The sequence below is a fragment of the Protopterus annectens genome, chromosome 16.part0, assembly GCF_019279795.1.
Source record: "Protopterus annectens isolate FY-2018-M chromosome 16.part0, PAN1.0, whole genome shotgun sequence".
Lineage (NCBI taxonomy): Eukaryota > Metazoa > Chordata > Ceratodontiformes > Protopteridae > Protopterus > Protopterus annectens.
The window spans coordinates 294218812-294242800 of NC_056750.1; the positions used below are offsets into that span (position 1 = coordinate 294218812).

Sequence of the window (23989 nt, forward strand, 5' to 3'; positions counted from 1 at the left end):
CATAAACTTTTCCTATATTCACTTCTTTCCTAACAAATAAATTTAATATGTTCTTTAACTATTTCATAAATTCTTTCTTGTTTTTAGAATAATTTACCATCCTTTTCTTTTAATTCTCTTATTATCTTTCACAAATAAGGTGCTGCTTCTTTTTTTCCTTGTAAAAAATATTTTTGTTTATTTAGCAGACTATGAATCTTAATTTGATTCATTTTATATATTTCATTTTCCTTCTCATAGATTTTTTCTTTATCTAATACATTTTTGAATATTTCTTAACACGCTATATTTGTATTTTGCTTTCTTTTGTTTTTCTATGTGTTCTAAGAATACTTTTTTATATTTTTCTTTTAAAATGCATCCACCATACCGTCCAATTTCCATAGAACTCTTTCATACTTATATGCTGTTTCCAAAGTACAATAAGTTATTTTCTTTCTACTAAATCTAAATAGTTTTCATTAATACTTTTAATTCCTTTTTCTTATCTTAATATATTCTTCATTTTCTTGTATTTTAATCCAAAATAGTTATATGATCAGAAAACGTGTTATACTTAATTCCTTTTTGTTTAACTTTTAAACTTTCTTAAATTAAAAAGTAATCTGTTTCAGTTTTAATCTCATTTCTGTTGTATGTCCAATGTTTATTTTCTCATAACTTTAACTTACTGCTCCTCATAACTTCAATGACACTTTTAACATCGCAATTATTCTTTTTTCTCTTAGGATACAATTAAAATCCCCTGCTATTATTATATTCATATTTACACATACATAATTAAGTATACCTTTGAACATAGTCTCTCTTTGTTTTTTGATAACATATGTGTATAAAGCTACAATTCTATGTACATATTTTTTCCATTTTATCTCTAACACTTTCAAAGTTTTTCTGCTTGTGTTCTTTCATCTTCTAATAGTCTTATATCCTTTAGTGTTATTAATTCAGCATCTATTCCAGTGCACCATTGTAGTATACTAAGTCTTCTCTTAGCACTTTTCAATCTTTTAACATTTAAAGCTAATATTCTCAGCTTTTACAGAACAGTTACTATAATTTCTATCCTTTACCTTTTTTATTTTCTTTAAACATTGTGTTTTACATTTTCTTTTCCTTTCCTAATTCTTTTTCCTATCAATTTTTTTCCTTTTACTTTGTGCCATTCAGACTTTTCTTCTCTTGTCTCATCTTTTACTTTTTTTTATCTCTTTTGTTACCTTTATGTATAACTTCTACATTCATTTCATTTTACCGAACTTGTTCTTGTGTCACAATTTCTTCTAGCTCTTCCTCCTGTATAACTTCATTTCACCTTCTTGTATGTCTATTTCACATTCTAACCATGAATGTCCAGTATTACTATATTTCTTTCATTTTAAATCACATTTTTGCATTATGTCCTGTATTACTGTACAAATAATGTTTTCCTTATTACATTCATTAATCAAACGATCATATTTTCCACAAAAATAACAAGTCTTCAGTTGCCCTTGTACCTCACAAAACCTTTATTACGATGAACATTAATAATATCTGCTATATGTATCACATTGTCATTTTCCATCTTTAATATTACTCCACATTCCCATCCCCCAGTCCTGAGTCCTCTATCATCATAAACCTGTGTTGTATCCAATACCACCTTGCACACAGTGAATAAATTCATTTTTAAATCTATAGGTACAACTTCTATTCTAATTGAGCCAATATTTTTTGTCTGTCTTAAAAAAAGGTTGAATCACATATTTAGAACAAGGATATACATTCTATTTTTGTTCATATTTCTCTATATTTCCTCAATTAAAGTCTCCATATATTGTCTGTTCTCAAATATTAAGTCACAAAAAGTCTCATTGTTAATAAAAATAAACACTCTTACCTTCTTTGCAGTGACACCTAAAGGTGCAATCAAGGAGTCCCACACGTCATACCTTTCTAGTCTCCTTTTTGCTGCTTATACAAACAGTATACCTTTTCTTCATGTCCTTCTTTTCTACCTTTCTTTCTTCCCCTTCTTTTGCTCGTATGTTTTCTCACTGACCTCGTCTTTTCTCCACTCTTTTTCTATTTTCTCCATTATGTCACTCCACAATACTGTTGTATTACTTTCCATCTCACTCTGGTTGATCATCTGCTCCATATAGTCAACCCACAACACTTCGGACTGAAGAGTTGAAATAATATTCATCCTGTTTTGCCATCAAGCAGCCTTTTTTTAAATAATTCTTCAGAATCAGGCTCTACCTCCTCCTGTACATAGGCCTGCTTCCTTCTCCTCCAATACAGACTTGCTTTCTACCATCACAATATTTACTTTCTTACTTAGCAATTCTGCCAACTCCATACTGCTTTCTGCAATAACAGCAACATTAGCACTGTCAGCACCCTGGGTTACATCCTCCATGTCTCTGCTGTCTCTCCAGGCTGCCTTAGTGCCTGGAACTGAGACAGAAACCAGATGTGCCACCTTCAATTTCATCCAGAAGCCCTGGCCAAATTTCCAATAGTAGTAGTATTAATACCACCTCAGGTATTCCCTGATAAGAGGCTACTAGCCTAGTGGAATTGACTCAGTCAACAATGGATACATAAAATAAATTAAATAAATAAAATAAATGCTCATAAGTGGAGTTTATGTGGCTAAAGCTGAAGATATTTTTGAGAAAGTGCTATAACCCGTCTTGTAAGTCTGAAAAGTATGTAACCACCAAGGAAACCTTGACTGTTGCTTACTTTTGTCTTTTGGTATCAAGAGGATCAGTGTCATTGCTGCATACATACTGTACCCCATTATGGCCTACTTGCATGCCATATCATGTTTGAAATCTGTTGATCATTATTATATTCTGATTTTCTGTAAAGCTATAAAGTCATAGTGTTATATGCTCAAATGATTGCATGGATAGAAGGAACATATAAGGACTGGAATCAGAAGGGTTTTTGCACTGTTCAAATCACTAGAAGATGACAACATTGCTAATGCTGTCATTATTGATTACATAGTGATTGATGGTTTTGCACCAACTCTAGATAAACTTGTGTTAGTGATGACACTGCTTAGAGTTAATGAACAAAGGTATAAAAACATGGCAGCAAAATTTTCGTCTTTCCCTTCCAATAACTACTTACTACCACTACTTTCTTTTTCGCAATCCTCTAGCAATCAGTTTTATTACGCTCCTCTTCTTTGTCCCTGATATTCTGTTAAATATCCACCCTGAAATCCTTTCTTTGTCAAATTCATATGTTCATATCTATCCAAATGTGGGTCCTGCAGCAATGCTATTTTATTTACACTCTACACTTCTTAGTATACTATAATACTCTTTGCTTTTTTTATCTATACATCAGAGTCCATTTATATCCCAAGATACTATTTATGCAGTAACCATTATGATAGAAAGGTTACTCCCAATAATTATGCATGAAAGTTATTTTCAACTTTTTAACACCTTTTTGAATTATTACTTAAGACACAGGCAAACATGCACTGATATAAAAGAAAACAAACAGTGTTAACATGTTCCTAATTAAACACATTGTACATCACATATGTTTTTGTGTAACTGTCATCAGTCCAGCATTACAAACATTGCTCAATTCCTGCCTTCCCTTAAATCTTAATACTCCTTCAAAACATTATTTCACATGTATTGCTCCCATAATTTCCATTTTTCTATGTATTTTTCTCATACCCTTTTCTGAAGATCCTGCTTCCAGTTTTTTTACCTCCTTTGCAGTCACACCTAAAGGTGCAATCAAGGAGTCCCACACTTCATACCTTTCTAGTCTAGTCTCCTTTTTACTGCTTATTCTTTCTCCGTTCTCTGTTGCAATATTGAGTACTTCAAATAAAGTTTGTTTAAAATTTGATTTTCATTTTCTAGCAACTGCTTTTTGGCAGCAAGTAGAATTAAGCTTAGCAAAGCCTTTCTATGTCTTGGCAATTCAGAACTTATATCCCAGCTCAAAAAAAAAAAATAATTTCCTTATTTACACTCATTTGCTCACCAAACATATCTTCAACTTCTTAGTGCAAGAAATCTGGACAAAGTCTTAAATAATGAGGAGAGGCCCAAAATAGGGACATATATTAAATATTCTTTTTTCAAACTTAGAAAGTTGCTAGAATAACAGGATTTGTATTAGCATGCATATTCTGAAGGGTATGAAATGTGAAATTCAAGTTGTTGTTGTGTCTTTCGGCTTTTCCCGGTTAGGGGTCACCACAGCGGAACTCCAGTGAGTTACCAGCCCTGACGCACAACCTTCAACGAAAGTACGCCTATTCACGCAGGTCTCCACGCAGAAGACGCTCTAGCTGAGAATCGAACCGGACAGCGTCTTACTGTGAGGCGACAACGCTACTGCAGCACCACTACCGCGGATTGTACATGTCATTATTTAATGACTGCAGTCCTCAGTGACTTGCAAGAAAACTACACATTTTATACGGAAGAGACAAAAAATATGAGGCAAAAATATGGATATTCTGTGAAAATCTGGACAGTTGAGAGGTATGCCACCCAAAATTTCTGAAAGAGTACTAACTCAATGTTCCCAAAACATATGTTCCCTTTTACCTCTTTCTTTCTTTCTTTCTTTCTTTCTTTCTTTCTTTCTTTCTTTCTTTCTCATCACACCTCCAACATTTGCCATCTGCCTGAGGAAAAAGTCTTTGGAGTCTGCTTGGGGTATAGAAATCCCTATGCAAACTCTTCCAAGCAAAAATACTATATTTTCTAGATTTTACTGCATACATTGGATATAAAAAGTGTACAAATCCCTGTTAAAATGCCAGGTTTTTGTGATGTAAAAAATGAGACCACAATAAATCATTTCAAAACTTTTCCCACCTTTAATGTGACCTATAACCTGTACAATTCAATTGAAAAACAAACAAACGTGTTAGGGGAAAAAATATAAAAAATAAAAAAAAAACGTGCAATAAACTGGTTGCGTAAGTGTGCACTCCCTTAAACTAATACTTTGTTGAAGCACCTTTTGATTTAATTACAACATTCAGTCTTCTTGGGTAGCAGACTATTAGCATGGTACATCTTGACTTGGCAATATTCGCCCACTCTTCCTTGCAAAAGCGCTCCAAATCTCTCCTATTGTGAGGGCATCTGTTGTGCACAGCCCTCTTCAGGTCACCCCACAGATTTTCTATTGGATTTAGGTCTGGGCTCTGGCTGGACCATTCCAAAACTTTAATGTTCCTCTGGTGAAGCCATTCCTTTGTTGATTTGAATGTATGCGTGGGGTCATTGCCATGTTAAAAGATGAAATTCCTGTTTATCTTCAGCTTTCAAACAGATGCCTGAAGGTTTTGGGCCAAAAGTGACTGGTATTCGGAACTGTTCATAATTCCCTCCACCTTGACTAAAGCCCCAGTTCCAGCTGAAGAAAAACAACCCCAAAGCATGATACTGCCACCACCATGCTTCACTGTGGGGATGGTGTTCTTTTGGTGATGTGAAGTGTTGTTTTTGCGCCAAACGTATCTTTTGGAATTGTGGCCAAAAGGTTCAACCTTGGTTTCGTCAGACCATAACACATTTTCCCACATGCTTTTGGGAGACTTGATGTATTGTTTTGCAAATTTTAGCTGGGCCTGGATCTTTTTCTGTGTAAGAAAAGGCTTCTGTCTTGCAACCCTATCCCATAGTCTAGACATATGGAAAATACAGGAGATTGTTGTCACATCTAATACACAACCAATACTTGCCAGAAATTCCTGCAGCTCCTTCAGTGTTGCTGTGGGTCTCTTGGCAGGTTCCCTCACCATTTTTGTCTTATCATTTCATCAGTGTTGGAGGGATGTCAAGTTCTTTGCAACATTACTGTTGTCCCATGTTTTCTCCACTTTTTGATGACTGTCTTCACTGTGTTCCATAGTATATCCAGTGCTGTGGAAATTTTTTTGTACCCTTCTCCTGACTGATACTTTTCAACAATGAGATCCATTTGATGCTTTTTAAGCTCTCTGTGAACCATGGGTTTTGCTGCGACAGGCAACTGAGCAAATGTCAGGAAAATCCCACTAGGACAGCTGAACTTTATTTGGGGTTAATCAGACTCTCTTTAATTGATGGCAGGTGTGTACCCAAGAAGACTGAATGCTGTAATTAAATCAAAAGGTGCTTCAGCCAAGTATTAGTTTAAGGGTGTGCACACTTATGCAACCAGCTTATTGCTCGTTTTTTATTTTTTCTCCTAACAGATTTGTTTGTTTTTCAATTGAATTGTACAGGTTATGGGTCACATTAAAGGTGGGAAAAGTAAAAGTTTTGAAATGATTTATTGTGGTCTCATTTTTTTATATCACAAAAACCTGGCATGTATATATATATATATATATATATATATATATATATATATATATATATATATGTGTGTGTGTGTGTGTGTGTATGTATATGTATGTGTGTGTGTGTGTATATATATATATATATATATATATATATATATATATATATATATCCCTTCAGTATTTCTCTTACTTTAAACACATCTCATGTTCCCAGAGCTAAAACTTGAACTGCTTTTTGTTGAATAGCTGTAAGATTTTTGTTAGCCAGAGTATCTTATTTTCATTTTCAGGTTGATTATTCCCTTTCTCCAAAGTTCTTCTTCTTTACTGACATTGAAGCTGTGTAATTACTAGCCAGTAACTGAATTCTACTCAAACTGATAATATTTTCCAGCTTTTTTTTCCTTAACAATTTGAATTTTCATACTGGGAAAATTCTAACCAAGCTTTTGATCAGTATGCAGCCATCTTAGAAGTCCCTCGGAAGAGATGATCTTTTAATGTACTGGTTATCATGAACAGCTTTACAGTTATAAAGAAAATTGTTTGACATTATGAATAAAATATCCCTTTTTATTAAGTGTAAAAATATAATTATTTACTCAATTTCTGAGTGTAATCATACCGTCCCATGTGGATAGTTTGGGACAATACTAGATCTTCTAGAAGCAATGGGCCATCTGTAGCACAGAACTGTTCTATACAGTCTATTATTGAATATTATACCATGATCCCCCCAAAACGTGCACGCTGATTGGCCAGCGTGCCCGTTGTAAATCGAGTTATACTAATGGAAAAAGGTCCGGTCGACCGGACTTTTTTCCATTAGTATAACTCGATTTTTTAAAACACTGTCTCGCTATGTTAAATGGGTTTAACATGCGAGACAGTTTAAAATAAGCAACCGAGATCTCCGTTGCTTATTATAAAGCTGTCTCGCCATGTTAAACCCATTTAACATAGCGAGACAGTGTTTAAAAGCACGGAGAAAGCAAGATCTCCGTTGCTTTTTAGTGTTCGCTATGTTAAATGAGTTTAACATAGCGAGACAGTTTAAAATAAGCAACGGAGATGTCCGTTGCTTATTTTAACTGTCTCGCTATGTTAAACTCATTTAACATAGCTACACTAAAACAAAAGCAATGGAGATCTTGCTTTCTCCGTTTTTGCTCAACTCTGATGTACCGCGCAGGCGCAGTACATCAGAACTGCCGGATGCCAGACATCTGCGGAAGGGCAGTAAACAGGCATTATACTATGCCATTATTTAAGAAAAGTAATAGTTTCTTTTCTTAAATAATGTCATAGTAATAGCAATAACCACTTCTGGGTGTGGGTAATGCTAATTACCACGGTTGGCTTTTTGGTCCTCGGGCCGCTCGGGACCAAACCACGCCAACCGTGGGTAAATTTAGCATTACCCACACCCAGGCGTGGGTTATTGCTATAATAATAAACACCCTGTCAGGTACTGTTAGATGTTTAAAATTGTGTTGAAGACTTCTCTCTCAAGACATTTGAAAAAAAAAGATGAATTACAGGTCTGAATTTGTCTGAATCTAATATTAATGAAACTTTGTCTCTGAATCTATTTCAGTACTTTATTCCGTTCCATTGCTTTATAAAATGCTTTGAGAGAGTGAAAATATTTTATTAATAAAGTACATACAAGTTGAAGTGAGAATTGTGTTGTGAAGTATGGGTATGCTTTGAAGATGTTTCTGCAAATCAGGGTGCATATTTGGGTTTATTTTGAAGATGTGTTTAGAGGAATCAGGCTGTATACCTTTTAACAGGCTGAGTGGAATGCTGAAGTTATTACTTTGCATTTTTGAGATGGTGCTGAAGTTCATAGGTCTATGTAATTAAATCCTCTGCTCACAGAGATTATAAACTTCTGAAAGTGCAGAAGTGCTTCATATGTTTTAATGCATGCTGTACTGTTGATTCTTTGAGAGTGCGAAGAGGTGTCCCATGCGCAACTCAGCATGCATCACTAGATGACAAGAGCTTCCTGTATTATGTTTCAGTGAATTCAAATTACTTGATGCTTGAACTAGATGAAACACTAGTTAAAGCTTCACATTAATGAAGCCATAATAAAAGCATCACCCAGATGGACTGAATGTATTAACTCCACAATTACAGGACTGCAATGGGAAGTCTACAAAAATGGAATTGCTGTCGACTTACAAATAGAAACCACACCATCAATAATTTCTTGTAGAGAACAATGATCCTGGAGTTTTAACATCAGGGAGTTGAACTCAAGGAGTATAAACTTTATCTAATTTACACTTGAACAAATATGGGTTAACAGAAACAAGACATGAAAAAGTTAATAGGTAAAGAAGAAAAATATGCTTTGTTTTTCTCCTTTACAGACGTAAGGGAATGTGGGTCTGGTCATTATAGTCAGTAGAGCAGAATAGTACCGGATGATTTGATGTAAGTACAAAAGTAACATTGCTGGTTCTTTTAGACTAGTGCACAAGAATGATAGTTTACTGTCATGTTTGAGACGTGTTCTTTTATATCATCCTAGTCCCCTGAATGTTTCTATTGGTGTTATGCCTGAAGTAGGTGAGGCATGTTAGAATAGTGTCACTCACTGCTGCTTGACTTTCTCAGAATGCAGAATTTAAACCCTCCTGTTGTTGCTGATGTATATAATATGGCTATATGTTCTTGGAGATGTGTCTCTGTATTCTAGCCAATACTGCTTAATTTATATCACTTAGTATGTTGTCTCATTTAAGCTGGCAGTGAAAAACACTGCTCACTATCTGCAACTGCCAGTACTCTTTTGTTCTGTGCCCTTCTTGTAGCAGCCCATCTACTCTTGCAGTACTGTCTTTCTTCTCCCCTGCTGCCCTGTTTGCTCCAGTGCATTTTCCCAGGTTACTTAGACCATTCATTTCTGACTCTGGAGCCTTCTGGTGTTGTCCCTTTAGCTACCTTGGACCAGCAGTTATATTTGGGAGCACATAGCATCCTCGAATGGCATAACTCATAGCTAAATAGCATATAGTTATCATCGTCATCACTCCTCTTTCCCCATTTTCTACATTGGGCTGAGGTATCATGTTAACTGTCTCCACCTCTCTCAATTCATTGCCATTTTCCTGCCTTCTTTGATAGTGATGTCTGACTGAAACAGGCCTTCTCTTACACAGTCCATCTCTTTGCTGGATGTCCTAATTTCCTCTAGCCTTCCTTCTCTCTGTCCCAAATCATTTTCACCAGATTGTCTTCTGCTTTTCTACGCGTGTATGAACCACCATAATCTGTTCTGTTTGACATTCCTTGCCATTGGAGACACTTTGGCTTCTGCAGTGATGTCCTCATTTCTTCATCTGTCCCACAGTGTACATCCTGCCTTCAGTTTCAGGCACTTCATCTCTATCACAGCTAGCTTCCACAACTGCTCTGCCTTTGCTGCCCAGGTTTCTGTGGTATACAGTAGTGCTGATCACGCCACTGTTTTATACACCTTCCTTTTCCGCTTCTTTAGCATTGTACTGTCATGCACAATCACTGAGAGTCTGAGACAGTTGGTTGTAGCTCCTCTGCTTCTAGCTTTGACTTCCTCATTCAGACTTCCCTTCTCCTCAGCCATCCCTCCCGGATACTTGAAGCTATTAAGCTGTTACATTATTTTCCCTTCTTTCTCATTTCTTAGCAACTTCTGATTTCCCCATTTGCTGTCATTACCACTGTCTTATATGTACACAGCTACATTCCATGTGCCTTCAGATTTGCATTCCATCCCCGTATCCTTTGTTGAAGTTCTTATTCAGAGTCTACTTGTAATGCCACATTGTCTGCATACAGCAACTTTGTTGATCTGTCCACTCTGTCCTGTTTCCTGATGCTGTCCATTACCAGCATGAACTGCAGTGGGCTCAGAATTGAACCCTGATACACACCCACTCCCACTAAGAACATCTCTGTAAGACCAAACACTGTTCGCATTTGAGTCACTGGGACTTGTACATAGCCTGCGTTAATTCTACCAATGTTTCTGGGACTTGGAACCACTGCAGCACTGATAAAATGAGCTGTCTTGGGACCTTGTCATATGCTTTTCCACATCTAGGAATGCCCAGTTGGACTCTTTCCTTATTTCTAACTTCTTCTCAATTATCTGTCTCACTGCAAACATCAGAGAAGACTGCTCATCTGTCTTCTTAATTTTTACTACTCTGTGTATTTGTTTATCAGTTGCTGTCTCCAAACCTTTGATACCTTTGTACTGCCTACAGTTGTGAATGTCCTCTTTCTTCTTGTACATGGGCACTAGTATGCTTATTCTCCAGTCATCTGGAGTATGCTTTTCTCTCTGTACTGCTAAGAGTATCCTCAGGACCAGTTTCTGCCATATTTCACCCGACATCTCGATCATATCTGCTGTGACCATATCTGACCCTGCTGCTTTCCCTACCTTCATTTTCCTTAGCGACATTTTTAGTTCCTCTAGGGTGACTCCTCTACTTCTTTAATTGTAAGGTTGTTTCTGGGGCAATACAGCTTATTCCTTCTATCTGCTTTTGATGTCCTGTGAACTGGTGAGCAGGTTGTTGCTGGCATCCCTTATGAAGTGTGTCTGACTGTGTTCTTTATCTGTCTGTCTTTGTTTTGCAACCTGATAGTGTTTCTTTGTGCCATCTTCTGAGTCACTTTCAAGAAGTTGATACTGTGCCTCTAATGCCTTTTCCTTCGCTATTGCAACGTTTTTCTTAGCCTCTTTGTTATCCAGCCAGTATTCCTTCCTGTCCTGGTCCATATTTTCTATCTTTTGCTTGCACTCCTTTCTTTTGATGACTTTCTGGACTTGTGCATTCTACTACCAGCTTTCCTTGCTTCCATACCTGTCTAAGCTACATATAGTAACTATACAAAAAAGGAGACCAATATGAATTACTGAAGGACCCGCCAATCCCATCAAAATAATAAAGAAAAAAATATGTAGGTATTCTTAAACAGACACAGCACCTTTTCATATCATATTTAAAGAAATATAGAAACAGTTGAATTAGTGTGAAAGGTATTCCCAAACAAGGACTTATCAGTGCAGAAATAGACAAAAAAGCTAAAATGTTATCCTCTGCAGCCCAGGAGGAGTGTTCATAAGGACACCATGAAAGTACTAAAGTAATTTGGTGCCTGGGCTACTGTTATCTCCCTGAGGAGTTTGAGCTAATAGCAGCCAGGTCAGACCCAGCAGTTTAAGCATGTAGTCTGGCTATAACAGAAAATCTGGTAAGAGCTTCTTACAAGGATGGAAAAGCTTTTTGTAAGTCTCAGAAGAGAATTTATTCATGTACTATTTTAGCCTTTAGAATTCTGAATTATCAGGCTCATATGTTAAAGTATTGGCCTCATTTGACAATATTAGGAATAGCTCTGCCAGTTTCACAATGTAGGTCCTTTCAGAATTATTTCATTGCTGCTGTTTATCAAGTAACTAAGCATTCTTTCAAATGTTGCCATGACTGTGCTGACTCTGCGTCCAGAGTAGCAGCTTCTGATATTGTGATGAGATATGTTACTTGGGTTTGAAATCATAAGTTTTCTGAAGATATAAAATCTGAAAATTTTAATTCTCCTTTAAATAAAAAGGTTCTGTTTGGTCCATTTTTTTTTATCCAAGCATTTAAAACAGTTTGATGAAGGAGGTAAATTAATTCAAGGGGTTACTCAGATTTTATTCAACCATGGTCATACCACTAAAACCTCTGGTTCAGAAACACAAAAGCAATTTCAGCAAACTTCTAACTACTAAAAGGTGCCAGGAAGGGTACAAAAAAGAAAGAGGAAACCTTCTAGAGAGATGCACAGTCAGATAATTCAAAATGATTACTGCAGCATTCTCCCTCACTTCCCTCCCTGACACTCCTTTAAATCTGTCCCAGAGTTTGACTCTCCACATTCTTCTTTAGTATTAGAATGTCTCAGACAAATGGGCTCCAGCAGCAGTTCAGAATGGCTATAAATGGCAGTGGGAAAGCCTACCTCCATTTCAAGGTATCCCCCCCCCCCCAGCATCCTACAGATCAGACTTCTCTGTTCCCACCAGTCATCAACCAAATTATTTCTTGGGGAGTCATAGAACCAGTTCATCCAGTTCTTATTCAAGAATTTTTCTAGTGCTAAAGAAGGATCCCTCATGGACACAAGTTCTTGATATTTCCTTTCTCATCATGTTTGTAAAAGTTTCAAAGTTCAAAATGTTGACATTACAAATTGTTATCTCTCATTCCTTCTTAGTGTTTTTGGTAACACTAGACTGTAAAGATGCATATCATCATATACCTATTGTCACAGACTTTAGACATTTTCTAAGGTTGGAGCTTTTCTCCCCTAGCCTGCACTGAAAATGGGCTCTTACCCAGTTGGACTTTCCTTGTGATCAAATGTCAATAAATAGATAAATAAAATTTCTGTGTCTTGTTTACATTATCATGTCTCTCCATTACCCTTTGGAATATCTGCTTCTCCTGCAGTGTTCACAAAGTGTGTAGCTCCAGTGATAGCCCATTGCAGATTGCATGGCATTCAGATTTTGCCTTATGTAGATGACTTATCTACCTTTGCGGCATCTTTGTGCAAGTGTCAGGAATCTCGTACGTAAGTAAGCAATCTCCTGGTCAATTTAGAATTACAGATCAACATTGAAAAATGCTCTTTGATTCATTCTAACAGGATTATTTTTCTTCTTGGATGCCTTTTAAGTTCTTCCATGCAAAAGGCAATTCTTCCTCAGGAGAAAGTGGAACTATATCTGGAAATTTTCTTGAGCTTCTACATTCATTCTTGGAACTATAGCCAAAGAGTTTCTCGGATACTAGGTTCATGGCATCTATGATTCTCATGATTCTTCTTGCAAGGCTGCACATGTGAAAAATTAAATGTTTTTAAAAACTGTCTGGACCCAACATTCACATCTACTGACCTTTCAGATCCCAGTGTTTGGCTTTGTGAAGAGGTAATTGAATTGGCGGAGAGACCTGTTATCTCTGAATCCAGGTCTTTCATTGTCTCTTGCATCCCCTGCTCAGTCTATTACAACTCGGGTATTATCTTGGCAGAGCAAAATCCTTTAGGAAAGCTGAATAGCTGGTTGTTTCCCATGATGTGAAAAAGAAAGGGCAGCATGTGTAAAACAGACGATTTCCTTATGGCTGTCCCTTGCTATTGCTTTTTGTTATTTCTACCATAACAAGACACTTTCAGGCAGGGTCTTGTCTGATTCTACCAGGCCACTTTGGCTTCTTTAGTGGCATAAATTGATCTTCGTTACATACCTTTACAAAGCACTATGAACTAGATTGATTTTCCAGGTCTAGAGAAGGCTTTGCTCCTTTGACCCTCATCCTCCCTCCTCCCAGCTTGCAGAGGTTTTGGGAATCTACCCATGTAGCTAAAGGCTACTGCAGCTGTGATTTATAATGAGTATAGTACAGTGGTATAAGTACATTACCATAACAGTAGATGTTTGATTAAGTCACTGCTGTAGTAGCCACACCCTCCCTCCAGTCTCCTTTTTGTATTTTTTATTATGTATTTTGTATAGATAGAGTTATGTCTTTACACCCTAAGACTGTTTTTGCTATCAGGACGGTAACCTCTTTGTTTTTCAGTTGGCAAAAAAGTCCTAAAGAAATTTGGAGCCTAGACTGCTGTTTTCTGCCTCATGAGGTCAAACTAACAGCAACCTAGGCACATGTGTGAAAAGAGCCAAAGACTTTGGAAGACTGTCCAGCTGTTACATTCTTGGCAAGCTATAACTTGGCTTCTTTGGTGGCTTTTTGGAAAGGGCTAGACTCTAGAAGTATTGTAGTGACACCAACTTCATCCTTCATACATACTTTTGCAATGCACTACAAGTCCTTTTCTAGGTCCAGAACAGGGTTTGCTAGAACTATTCTCCAGGGGCTCCTAGATTCTTAATTTAGTTTTCCTCCTCTCTTCTTAATTTATAAATTACAGTAACCATACAGATTGCTTAGACTACTGTAACAGTGATCTAATGTTGAATATAGTACATTGTGTAAGTAAACTTACTATAACAGTAGATGTTCTAATAGAGCACTGTTTTAGTAGCTGCCTCTCCCTCTGACTCCCGTATTTTGTCTGGTTTCCTTTTGTATTGCCATGGTGTGGATGGTTAAACCCTCGTGTACTTTGTTCACTGTTAAGTTTGTTTTCTAGATTAATTTTTTTAGAGCTCTTGCTTCATATTTTCTTGACATTGGAGCTCTAAGTTGACACCCCAGCTGTCCATGTTGGAGCCCCCCCTCATGTGTCTAACAGTTAAAGCACATGGAAGGCATCCTTAAGTATAAAAGCTGACTGTTCACTGGGGGTAGGACCCAATTAGCTTAGGCTGCTGCAACAGTGATCAATTAGAACATATATTGTTACGATAAGTTTACCTGCACAACTGTACTTTCCTTAAGTATTACTGGCTGTAAATAAGATGGCAAGTTGTTACTTTCATTTCTGTTGTTTTGTTGAACAAGTTAAATATTTAGAACTGCACCTTCAGATGCAGAGTGGTCACAGATGCAGTAGTAGTCCTAGCTTAAAATCTTTGAAATGTAAAGCTATGTTCACTAACACAAGTAGAATGCTTCTAAGACCTGGAATGTAATGACTGTAGTCACTATAGCCATATATGTTTCTGCTATACAGAGGTTCAAAAATGTTCCCATTATGTGACCTTACTCAAGTTAGTGAGTTTAAATTATTGTAGAGATTCAGTCATATCTGGACATTTTTGCCAGTGCAACAGCTTGTGGGCAAACAGTATACATAACAACTTAATCTTGTTCTTCAACTCTTGTTGCTGTAGGTTCTCTGTGGCAAAACAATGAAGATAATGCTTTATACCAGAGGCAAATGTATCTGCAGTAGTATGTAATTTCAACGTAGAATGTGATTATAATGCTGCTGAATGATGAACATTCCAGTGAATTCCATTTGGGCAAAGCCAGACAATCAAATGGATCTTTTGGATTTAGTGATTTTTTTTTTAGAGATTTCATTTTCACAATAAGTCCTAGGTCAGCAAGTCTCAGAAGATAGTTTGAGAATGTCCAGCACTTTGTTTAACCAGTTGATCCTGACTAAATGTTTGGCTGGAACAGTCATCATTCACATGACTAAATATCCTAGTTTGTACTTAGTTAGGTTTACTTATCGGATGGTGTCTGGCTAGTGACCTTGCATGTGAAATCCTTGGTCAGCCAGCCCCTATCTTAGACTGACGTTAAATAGTTCTTGACACTGTATAACCTTCTTAGCTGTGCAGCTGGCTTTTCAGTGACAATAGTAATAGTGTAGTTACATTTTAAGTCCTGATTCTGGTATGCCATACATTATTTTACCTTATAGAGTGCCTCTGAATCACTGCCATCTTTAAATGTTATCTCCAACATATAACCTATGTCTTCTTTTAGTAATTTAGCATGAAGCAGCTTGCATTTAATAGCAGCTGTAGTAAGTAAAAGGCCTAAGCTGTTTAATCATTTTTTCAAAACACTGTAGCCATAAAGCAGTTTTTGTAGTACATTTGGTACATGCCTTCAGAAACAGAATGGTAAAATGATCTGTTCGTGTATAAGACGTGTCTTCATAGTGATTCAAGATGTTAATCATAAAACTGTAAAACAGTAGTGGGTTATCCACCAGGCATTGCGGTGAACCTAGATAGATCATTTGGAAATGATTTGCTTAATTTCATCTGCACAAAAAGACAGAAACATTTTAGGCTTTTTTCTTAATTGATTGTGATGAAAGTGAAAGAATGAATGGTCATAATTATGTACTTCATGTTGCTCTCAAAACATGTACAGTGCCCTCACCTCAAACAAGCTGTAGCAATGATTGTGTTCATGAAATTGCCCTTTGTTTTCACAAAAGTAGATTACCTCCCACACAAAAGACAGCCACTTGTTGAATACCCCCAGTATCTCTTCATGAATAAATAGGAAAATAAAAATAATGAGCACAGTACTTTATTTCAACTTGCTTCTTTCTTTCATGACCCGTCAACCAGTAGTAAATTTTAAAAGTAAAAGAAAAATGTCTGACTTCTGTCCGCAGTATGTACTGTTCTTACTGCACAGATATATCTGGTGTCCTGCCAGTGTTTATTAAATTAAAATTAATTGCAAGAGAGAAACTGTACCTGAAATTTATGGTGGTTGCTTCTGTTGGCATCACTAATGGAATTACTAGAGAAGTTTGTAAGCACTGCATTTCGTTGCACAGAGCAACTAATTTGCTTACCTCACATATTAATAGGTCATAGAATGATCTAAAACCCTGTCCAAGGAGACAAAGTACTCCAGTTAACCACAAATGCACGTAACCAAGTGAACCTTCTCATATCTTTGATTTTATTGAATACAGACCAGAATGATAAATTCTAAAAAATATAGAGTAAGTGCTTTCCTCCCTTACCAGTTGTGAGACTTCATCAGTGTTCATCAGAGTGTGTCGTCTCCTTGGTTGGGGTTTTGGATTTTTGAAGTTTTATTGTGGTTCAGCTCCTAGTTCATTGAATGGCTATGCTAATGCACAGGATGGTAGCTTACTACTGGGTCCCAGTTCACATTCATTTTGATGCAAAGTTTAGTTTTTTTGTTAGGACAGTTAATATAACAACAAAGTGACTACTCCAAGATCTTCCAGGCTGATGGAAATGTATATTGTTTTTAATCTGATTTATACCAATTTTAAAATGTTAAAAATAAGTTATGTTGGCACATGCTTTTTAGCCTTGGTCCTTGGTGAGAAAATGACTCGTAACCCATAGTTAAGAAGCTCTAAATATAAAGATTTTCTGTGCTTATTTTTTCTGTTTGAATGAGAGGTTTAAGGAAATATAGTTGATAACATCACAAGTTTTGGTTTCTAGCCACACTCTAAAAATAGATAAGACAGTATCCCAGAACTTTTGTTAGTGTACTTTGTAAATTATCTATACTAATAGTTTTCTGCATTGACTACAAAATAGTAAAATGAATTTTTGTTTATCCTAGGGTTTGATGGGTTTTATTGGGCCTGTTGGAGAAACTGGCATCATGGGTGAAAAGGTAAGTTGTCTCCAAAAATCATTAAGTTGAAAATTACTTTTGTTGCTAAAATACAGGTGATGTGTGAACAATTTTTATATTAAAAATGGTCTGCTAGTTTGATGTTGGGTTGCTGCTTACTTATATAGTAATGGTGGATTCATCCTCCATTAGCAGTTGTTACATAAGCAAGGGCGGGCAGAAGTTGAAGAAAATTTAACAAATAATGCTATGTTAACCTTACTGAAGAAGCTGAAGCTGACAAGTTAATAGTAAATTTAACCAGCAGAGAAGAGTTCTTTAGCAGTGGGAAAGGCTTAGTTTGGGGCAAACGTAGTACATTACCCCCTCATCATTCTTCCTTATTATGCTTATTACGCAAGGGACTGTACTGTAAAAAAATTGCTGAGCTGTTTTGGATTCATGGAGTTTGCAGTACCAGAGCAGGTGGAGTGTGGAGAACAAAGCATCTTGCCAGAAGAGGGTGCTGGGGCTTGCTCCTCACATCACCCAGGTCTTTGATGTTGATTTTTTTTTCTGAATAGAATGATTCATGACTTGATGAGATCTGATCAATTACACTGTAACCTGCCAGTTCACTTTCATGTTTGGGAATGTTGTTTATATTAATAGCTAGTTTCAGTAAACATTGATGTTGCAAACATTTTGTTGTTCTTTTATTTTGGAAGGGAGACCGTGGTGAGATCGGACCTCCAGGCCCCCCAGGAGAAAAGGGATCGATGGTAAGGAGTAAGTCTGGATTCTCTCTCTCTCTCTCTCTGTCTTTTTCTTTCTGTGCTTTCTGCTTGTTTGCTATTGATCAGATGCACTTCCTTTGGCTGTCTGCTTCTTTTAGTGACCACACAGATGCAGCTGCAGCAATTGTGTGATATATCATCCAGCCATTTGAAACCTTCTCAGATACTTAGATTACAATTATATGAGGATACTTTCATTTTAAGGTCTGTTCCAAAGTTCTATAAAAATTTAAAACAAAATAACATCCTTAAAGTATCTGTATTAAATCGGGTCTATATTAGAACATCGAGGTTTAAAACCTTCGAATGTTCTAATATTGAACCCTATGGAGCGAAAGCTGAAAATATCGAAACAACAGAAAATCAAATTCTTTACTAGGGAAAGATTTTGGTTGTCCATTTCTGTTGCTTCGGTATTTTCAGTGCTGTAGTGGAAAGTTATGGGTTGGGTTCAGGTAAGTGTGCAATTGTGTGGATGTGAGGGTTAGGGCGGGTTAGGTGAGTTAGGGTTAGGGCACAGGTTAGGTATATGTGCGATTGTGTGGACATGAGGGTTAGGGCGGGTTAGGTGAGTTAGGGTGAGGTGACTGTGCGATAGTGATGGACCTTAGGGTTAGGGTTTGGGTTAAGGTAAGTGGATAGTTAGTGATGTGTGTATAGTTTAGTGTAGGGTTAGTTGTAAGATTTTAGGTGTATGTGTGTGGATTGCTGTTTGTTTGGTGTGCGTGTGTTGTGTGTATGTGTTTTGGAACAGAGATTTTTTTCCCTAGGAAAAAAAATTGCTGTTCTGACAGTTCGAGATTGTAAGCTTTTGCTTACATAGAGTCGATTAATCACTGTTCGCTTCTTTAAGCGGTCGGTGATCTAATATAGAACCATTAAATCAGGATGTGCTTATCACTAGGTCTGTGTTTAACGATCGAATGGAATATTCATTGAATGGGCATTCATCATACATAGACCATTGAAAGTTCCTTCCCTCAAAAGGCAAATGACCATAAATAATTTCATTGAATAATCATAGTTACCTTACATGAGGGGAACGGAGCTAGTAGATGTTTACTGGTAATGTAGGAATAAGGAAACCTGCCGTTTCTCCACTGTAGTCCGATCTCAGAGTTGGTATATATAATTAGTGGGGGGTGTGGGGGGGACAGCCCACACATAAAGAGGGTCCAATGTTCATCAAATCCTCCCCTTGTGGGGGGCTATGCCCCCCACTAATTATATATACCAACTCTGAGATTGCACTACAGTGGGGGGGGGCACAGCCCCCCACAAGGGGAGGCTATGCCTGCCTCCCCCCCACTAATTATATATACCAACTCTGAGATTGCACTACAGTGGGGAAAGGCAGGTTTCCTTATCCCTACGTTACTGCTAAATGCATACTAGTTCCATTCCCTTCATGTTGGCCAGCTATGATCGTTCGATGAAATTATTTGCGATCATATGGCCATTCGATGAAGGGAACTTTTAATGGTCTATGTACAATGAATGTTCTGTTTGATCATTAAACACAGACCCATTATCACTGCAGTTTACTAAATATTTTTGGCTAACTTGAATTAACCTGAACTATATTATGGCTTAGAATTAAAAAAAACATAACGGTGTTGGAGAAACTCTTTACCCCCACATTATTTATTATTATGAATTATATGTCAGGTTAGCAGCTAAAACACTAGATTCAAACTATTAAATTAAAGTCAGTGTAAGACTCAGTATTTTCTGAATTGCAGTGTCATTTACATATTCTGTCACTCATTTGACTCTGTTCATTTTGTGACGATCAGACTTGAACAGTAGTAGTAAAGTAGTCAAATGACTGCCTCCACTTAACTATTTATTATAGTGTCCTGAGTGAAGAAGGTGCATTACCAGTGAAACTTTACTACCACTTTCCCTGTGAGCAAGTTCTTAAGTTCATAACATACTACTGCATTGTTGCTAACTTTGTAGAACATCTCACATTTTGCCTCTTATTTTTGCCCTGTCCCGCATATATATTTTTTTATTTTGTAGTAGGTAAATGAGGATTGCAGTCAGTCAATACTGCAAGACGTTGGAGTTTTATCTTTCATATTGTTCAGAAAATGCATGCTGATGAAATCTGGGTTTTATCCCTTCCCCCATTTTTTTTTTGCTTTGTCCTTGATACTTCAGCAAAAAAGTTCAGAGGTATGGCTCATCAACTCAATTGCTCACAGTAAGCCTATGGCCAAGGAAGACATTGAGGGTAATACTGGAGAACACTAGACCGTGGAAGTGTTTTTACATAGCATTCAGATTGTTATGGTGATGGTGTAATTTGACAGTTGGCACCATAACATTATGACAGTTTTCAAAGATAAGAGAGACTGGATGATCCACACCAGTGACCTCCATTTTCACTATTTTCTTTTGAAAATATATGTTGATCAGAATATGTTATTGTACTAACTATTTAAATGAATCTGAGTAATATTTAATTAGTGCATGCCCTGACACTTCTGTCATTCTCTAGTCACCATTGACGATGAATAATGCACATCAAAAAACCTAGCTGGCTTTAGTTTGTTTTATTTATTTTGCAAATTCCATTTGTGAGGAGCATAAATTCACAGTATGTAATACAGAGATACCTGAATTTTTCTACAGGTGTTCAGTATCAGCTAACTGGTAGTGAGCAGCCTGCTAAGTTAATAATGCACATTTAAAAAATGATGTCTCATTCAAGCACAGTAACTTATCATTCTGAGCTACATCTCTCCTGCCATTCCTAGCTTTACTTACTAGAAGTTTTATTTTCAAGGAGAACAGCACTGTTGTTTACAGAGATGACTGTCAACAATCAAGCAAGTTGATGAATATCATGCTGCCGTTCATTTAAACATTGCTACACTTAAGTGTCCTGTGTGGTCTATTTTTCAAACCACATTCTAGCATCCAATTAAGGATGGTTACCGTTGCCAAGAGAACTGTCGACCTTGCATAACCAAGTCACATGCTATTCTGGATTTGCACAAGGTCCAGTATTCTCCATTATCACCCTATTGAGAAGCTCAGGTACATCACCCAGTAATGATGGGAGACCAGCTGTGTCCCTCAATTAAGAAGATTTCCCTGCATATCCAGGTTAATATTTATGATCAGTCATCCATTTTTCTAGGCTGTTTTTAAGGTTTGCTAGGAATGTACTCTGCTTGATAATATAAGGACAACCTGTTCCAGAACTGGAGATATGATGAATTAGGTCTGTATTGTGCTATCTGGTTTTATTGAAGAGGAAGTATGGGATTAGGTCTCTGGATCATGTGTTTGCTTTACCACTTTTTCTTGTTGGGTGAAGGAATTACAACAGTAATGGGTTATTCACAGCACAGAAGGCTAAGCAGATATTCACCCCAGAAACCTGTATGACATTAAGTAGAGGAATGGACTTTTAGTCTAGCAGAGTGATTAAGGATACTGAGATCTGGAGCCTTTTTGGTAAGGAAACATTGTGGTATCTAAAGTTAGTTTAGGTACTTAAAGTAAGGCGTTGCATTCAGTTATAGGTCTAACAATCATAGCTGTCATATGTGCTGTTATATCGCCAATGAAAGAGTGTCTATGCAAATGTATGGCTTCATTTCCTAGTTGGGGTACAAATGAGAGGACACACTTTTTAAACATTTTGTCATTTTTGCTTTTTTTTCTATATTCTTTAGCAAATAGTAATGGAATTCTTTCCAAAACTGCTCTTCTTTAAAATGCAGACAGAAGTTTGCCATGTAAGACTAGAATACATGTTGCATTCATCACAGATGATTAAATTCTGTAAGACATCCATTTAAATGTCATTGTCATAAAAAGAAAACCATAGATACTTTGAATAGCTAAAAGGCAGCTATTGTTACACAAATCAGTTCTTCCTTTGCAGAGAAATAAACAAACTGAGGTTAGTGATCATTATAGTAATTGGAGTGGCCGAAATACACTTTTCATCCCCAGCCTGAGCCATTGCGTACAAAGGTGCAGATAATTGACATTTCTAATATGAAGTAATACTGTAGAAGACACATGTAATGCATAATAAAAAGAAAAGGGAATAAAAATGATTAAATATAATTCCATACGTAGTTACAGCTTTATAGTCATTTAACATTATCGATGTTTTATAGTCATGTCAGTTTATGTAGCTAAACCATCATTGCTGCTCTGCTATCTTCTAAACAGGAAATGACTAGCTTAAACCTCAGAAACAATTGCACTTATGTTTTTTAAGATAATTTAATCACTTTTTCTGAATGTGAAATAGACTGTTTGAGATGTTATGTTACTTGGGAGTGAGTTCCATGATGTTTGGCCTGGTTTAGTAAAAGACCTCTCACCCAAGTTGTTTGAAGGAGGGCATGCTATTAGGAGGTTACTACCTGCAGTGGATCTGATTTTGTATTAAGTGACTCTGTACTATTGTTTAGAGACAAGAGACATACATTCATTGTTGAATAGAAGTTTAAAATGAGTGATCAAGTTAAAGCATACCCTGGTAGTGAGTTGTAAACATTTTACTTTCTGTAGTAATGTTATCTAGTGTTGGAGAAAATGCTAAGTAACATATTTTGCTGGTGGTATAGTGTAGTGCCGAAGTGTCATAATAGGAGCAGAAGAAGTTACTTGGAAACAGTACCATGCTTAGGTTTAAATACATTGCTCCATATAACTTTTCTAGATTTAAATGGCAATAGATGTAAGAAGTTATAGACAAAAATGTAATTGTTTTAACTTCTTTTAGTTGTTGCTCTAAGGAGATGTCCAAGATTGGCTACTTGTCCTACAAAGAATACACATTCTCTTTCTCCTTCAGGATGTTTCCAAAGGTCTCCCATTTATGGCTGTATGATTATAGGTCCCATCTATTGCCTGTTCCTAGAATAAGAAGTGAGTGCTGCTGCTGCTGCCACATACTTGGATGGATGAGGGTTTATGACAAGCTCCAGCACCTTTGTTTCTAAATCTAGTCTTTTTATCAGCCCTGCAATTAAAGTCAATTATCTGTTTATTAATATTTCCATTTATATATAATGCCAGTGAATCTGTGTACTTTAAAATTAAAAAGACCCTACCTACTTTTGAAAACATTACCAGGTTTTACATATGTTTCCAGGTTGCCTTACACGCTGTCATGTAGCAAAGTCAGTAGCAGCTGTTGTAGAAATCCTGATAGTTTTTTTTTTCAGATAACAATTTTTTTCTTATCAGATCTTTTGAGTCTAGTTCTGAAACAGAGATGCTACCAGAAGTTCTTTTGTGACTTCCTTGTTTTTGAACACCACATTGTGTAACAAGTTATTTTTCCTTTGAAATTCACCACTCTTCTTCCATGAAGAAGGATTACTTGTAAAAGCCAACTGTATTTTAAAACCTGCTGGGCCTTAGTCTTGTAATTGTATTCAGAATTTTGGCAGAACTGTGTATGATTTCCAGATTTGAGCCGTATTTAGTCTTTTATTATTTCATTTTTTCGTAAACAGTGTTACTGGTAAATGTATGCATAGTCTGGTGCCTTAAACTATGGTAGAGTTTCAATAGTGAGAGTATTGTTTCTTTTTTCCAGGATTCATGCTTCAGTGCTTTTACAGTATTGATATTCCAATTTTGCACCTACAGTTATATTTTGCATAATCATTTTCCTGCTTAAAGTTGCATTCTATTGTCTTCTTTTCCATTGTTCTTTGAGTCTGCCCCATTCTCCACTGAGACATTAAGTTAAAGTTTCTGAAATTCTCTTCTGCCTGTGGTCATTGACCTGCATCTCAGAGAAGTTGCATTCCATTGCCTTTCTGTTTCCCTGTTTTTTGAGT

General features: G+C 36.7%; 1 protein-coding gene across 1 annotated transcript in view; it reads left to right on the top strand.

The window, feature by feature from the left end:
• LOC122790588 (collagen alpha-1(XXVII) chain-like) overlaps positions 1-23989 on the top strand; it is a 1538899-nt gene that overhangs the window by 123435 nt on the left and 1391475 nt on the right. Inside the window, exons 4-5 of the mRNA XM_044058114.1 lie at positions 17371-17424; positions 18093-18146. Of these exons, the coding sequence (XP_043914049.1) occupies positions 17371-17424; positions 18093-18146 (108 nt within the window). The remainder of the gene's footprint in view (positions 1-17370; positions 17425-18092; positions 18147-23989) is intronic.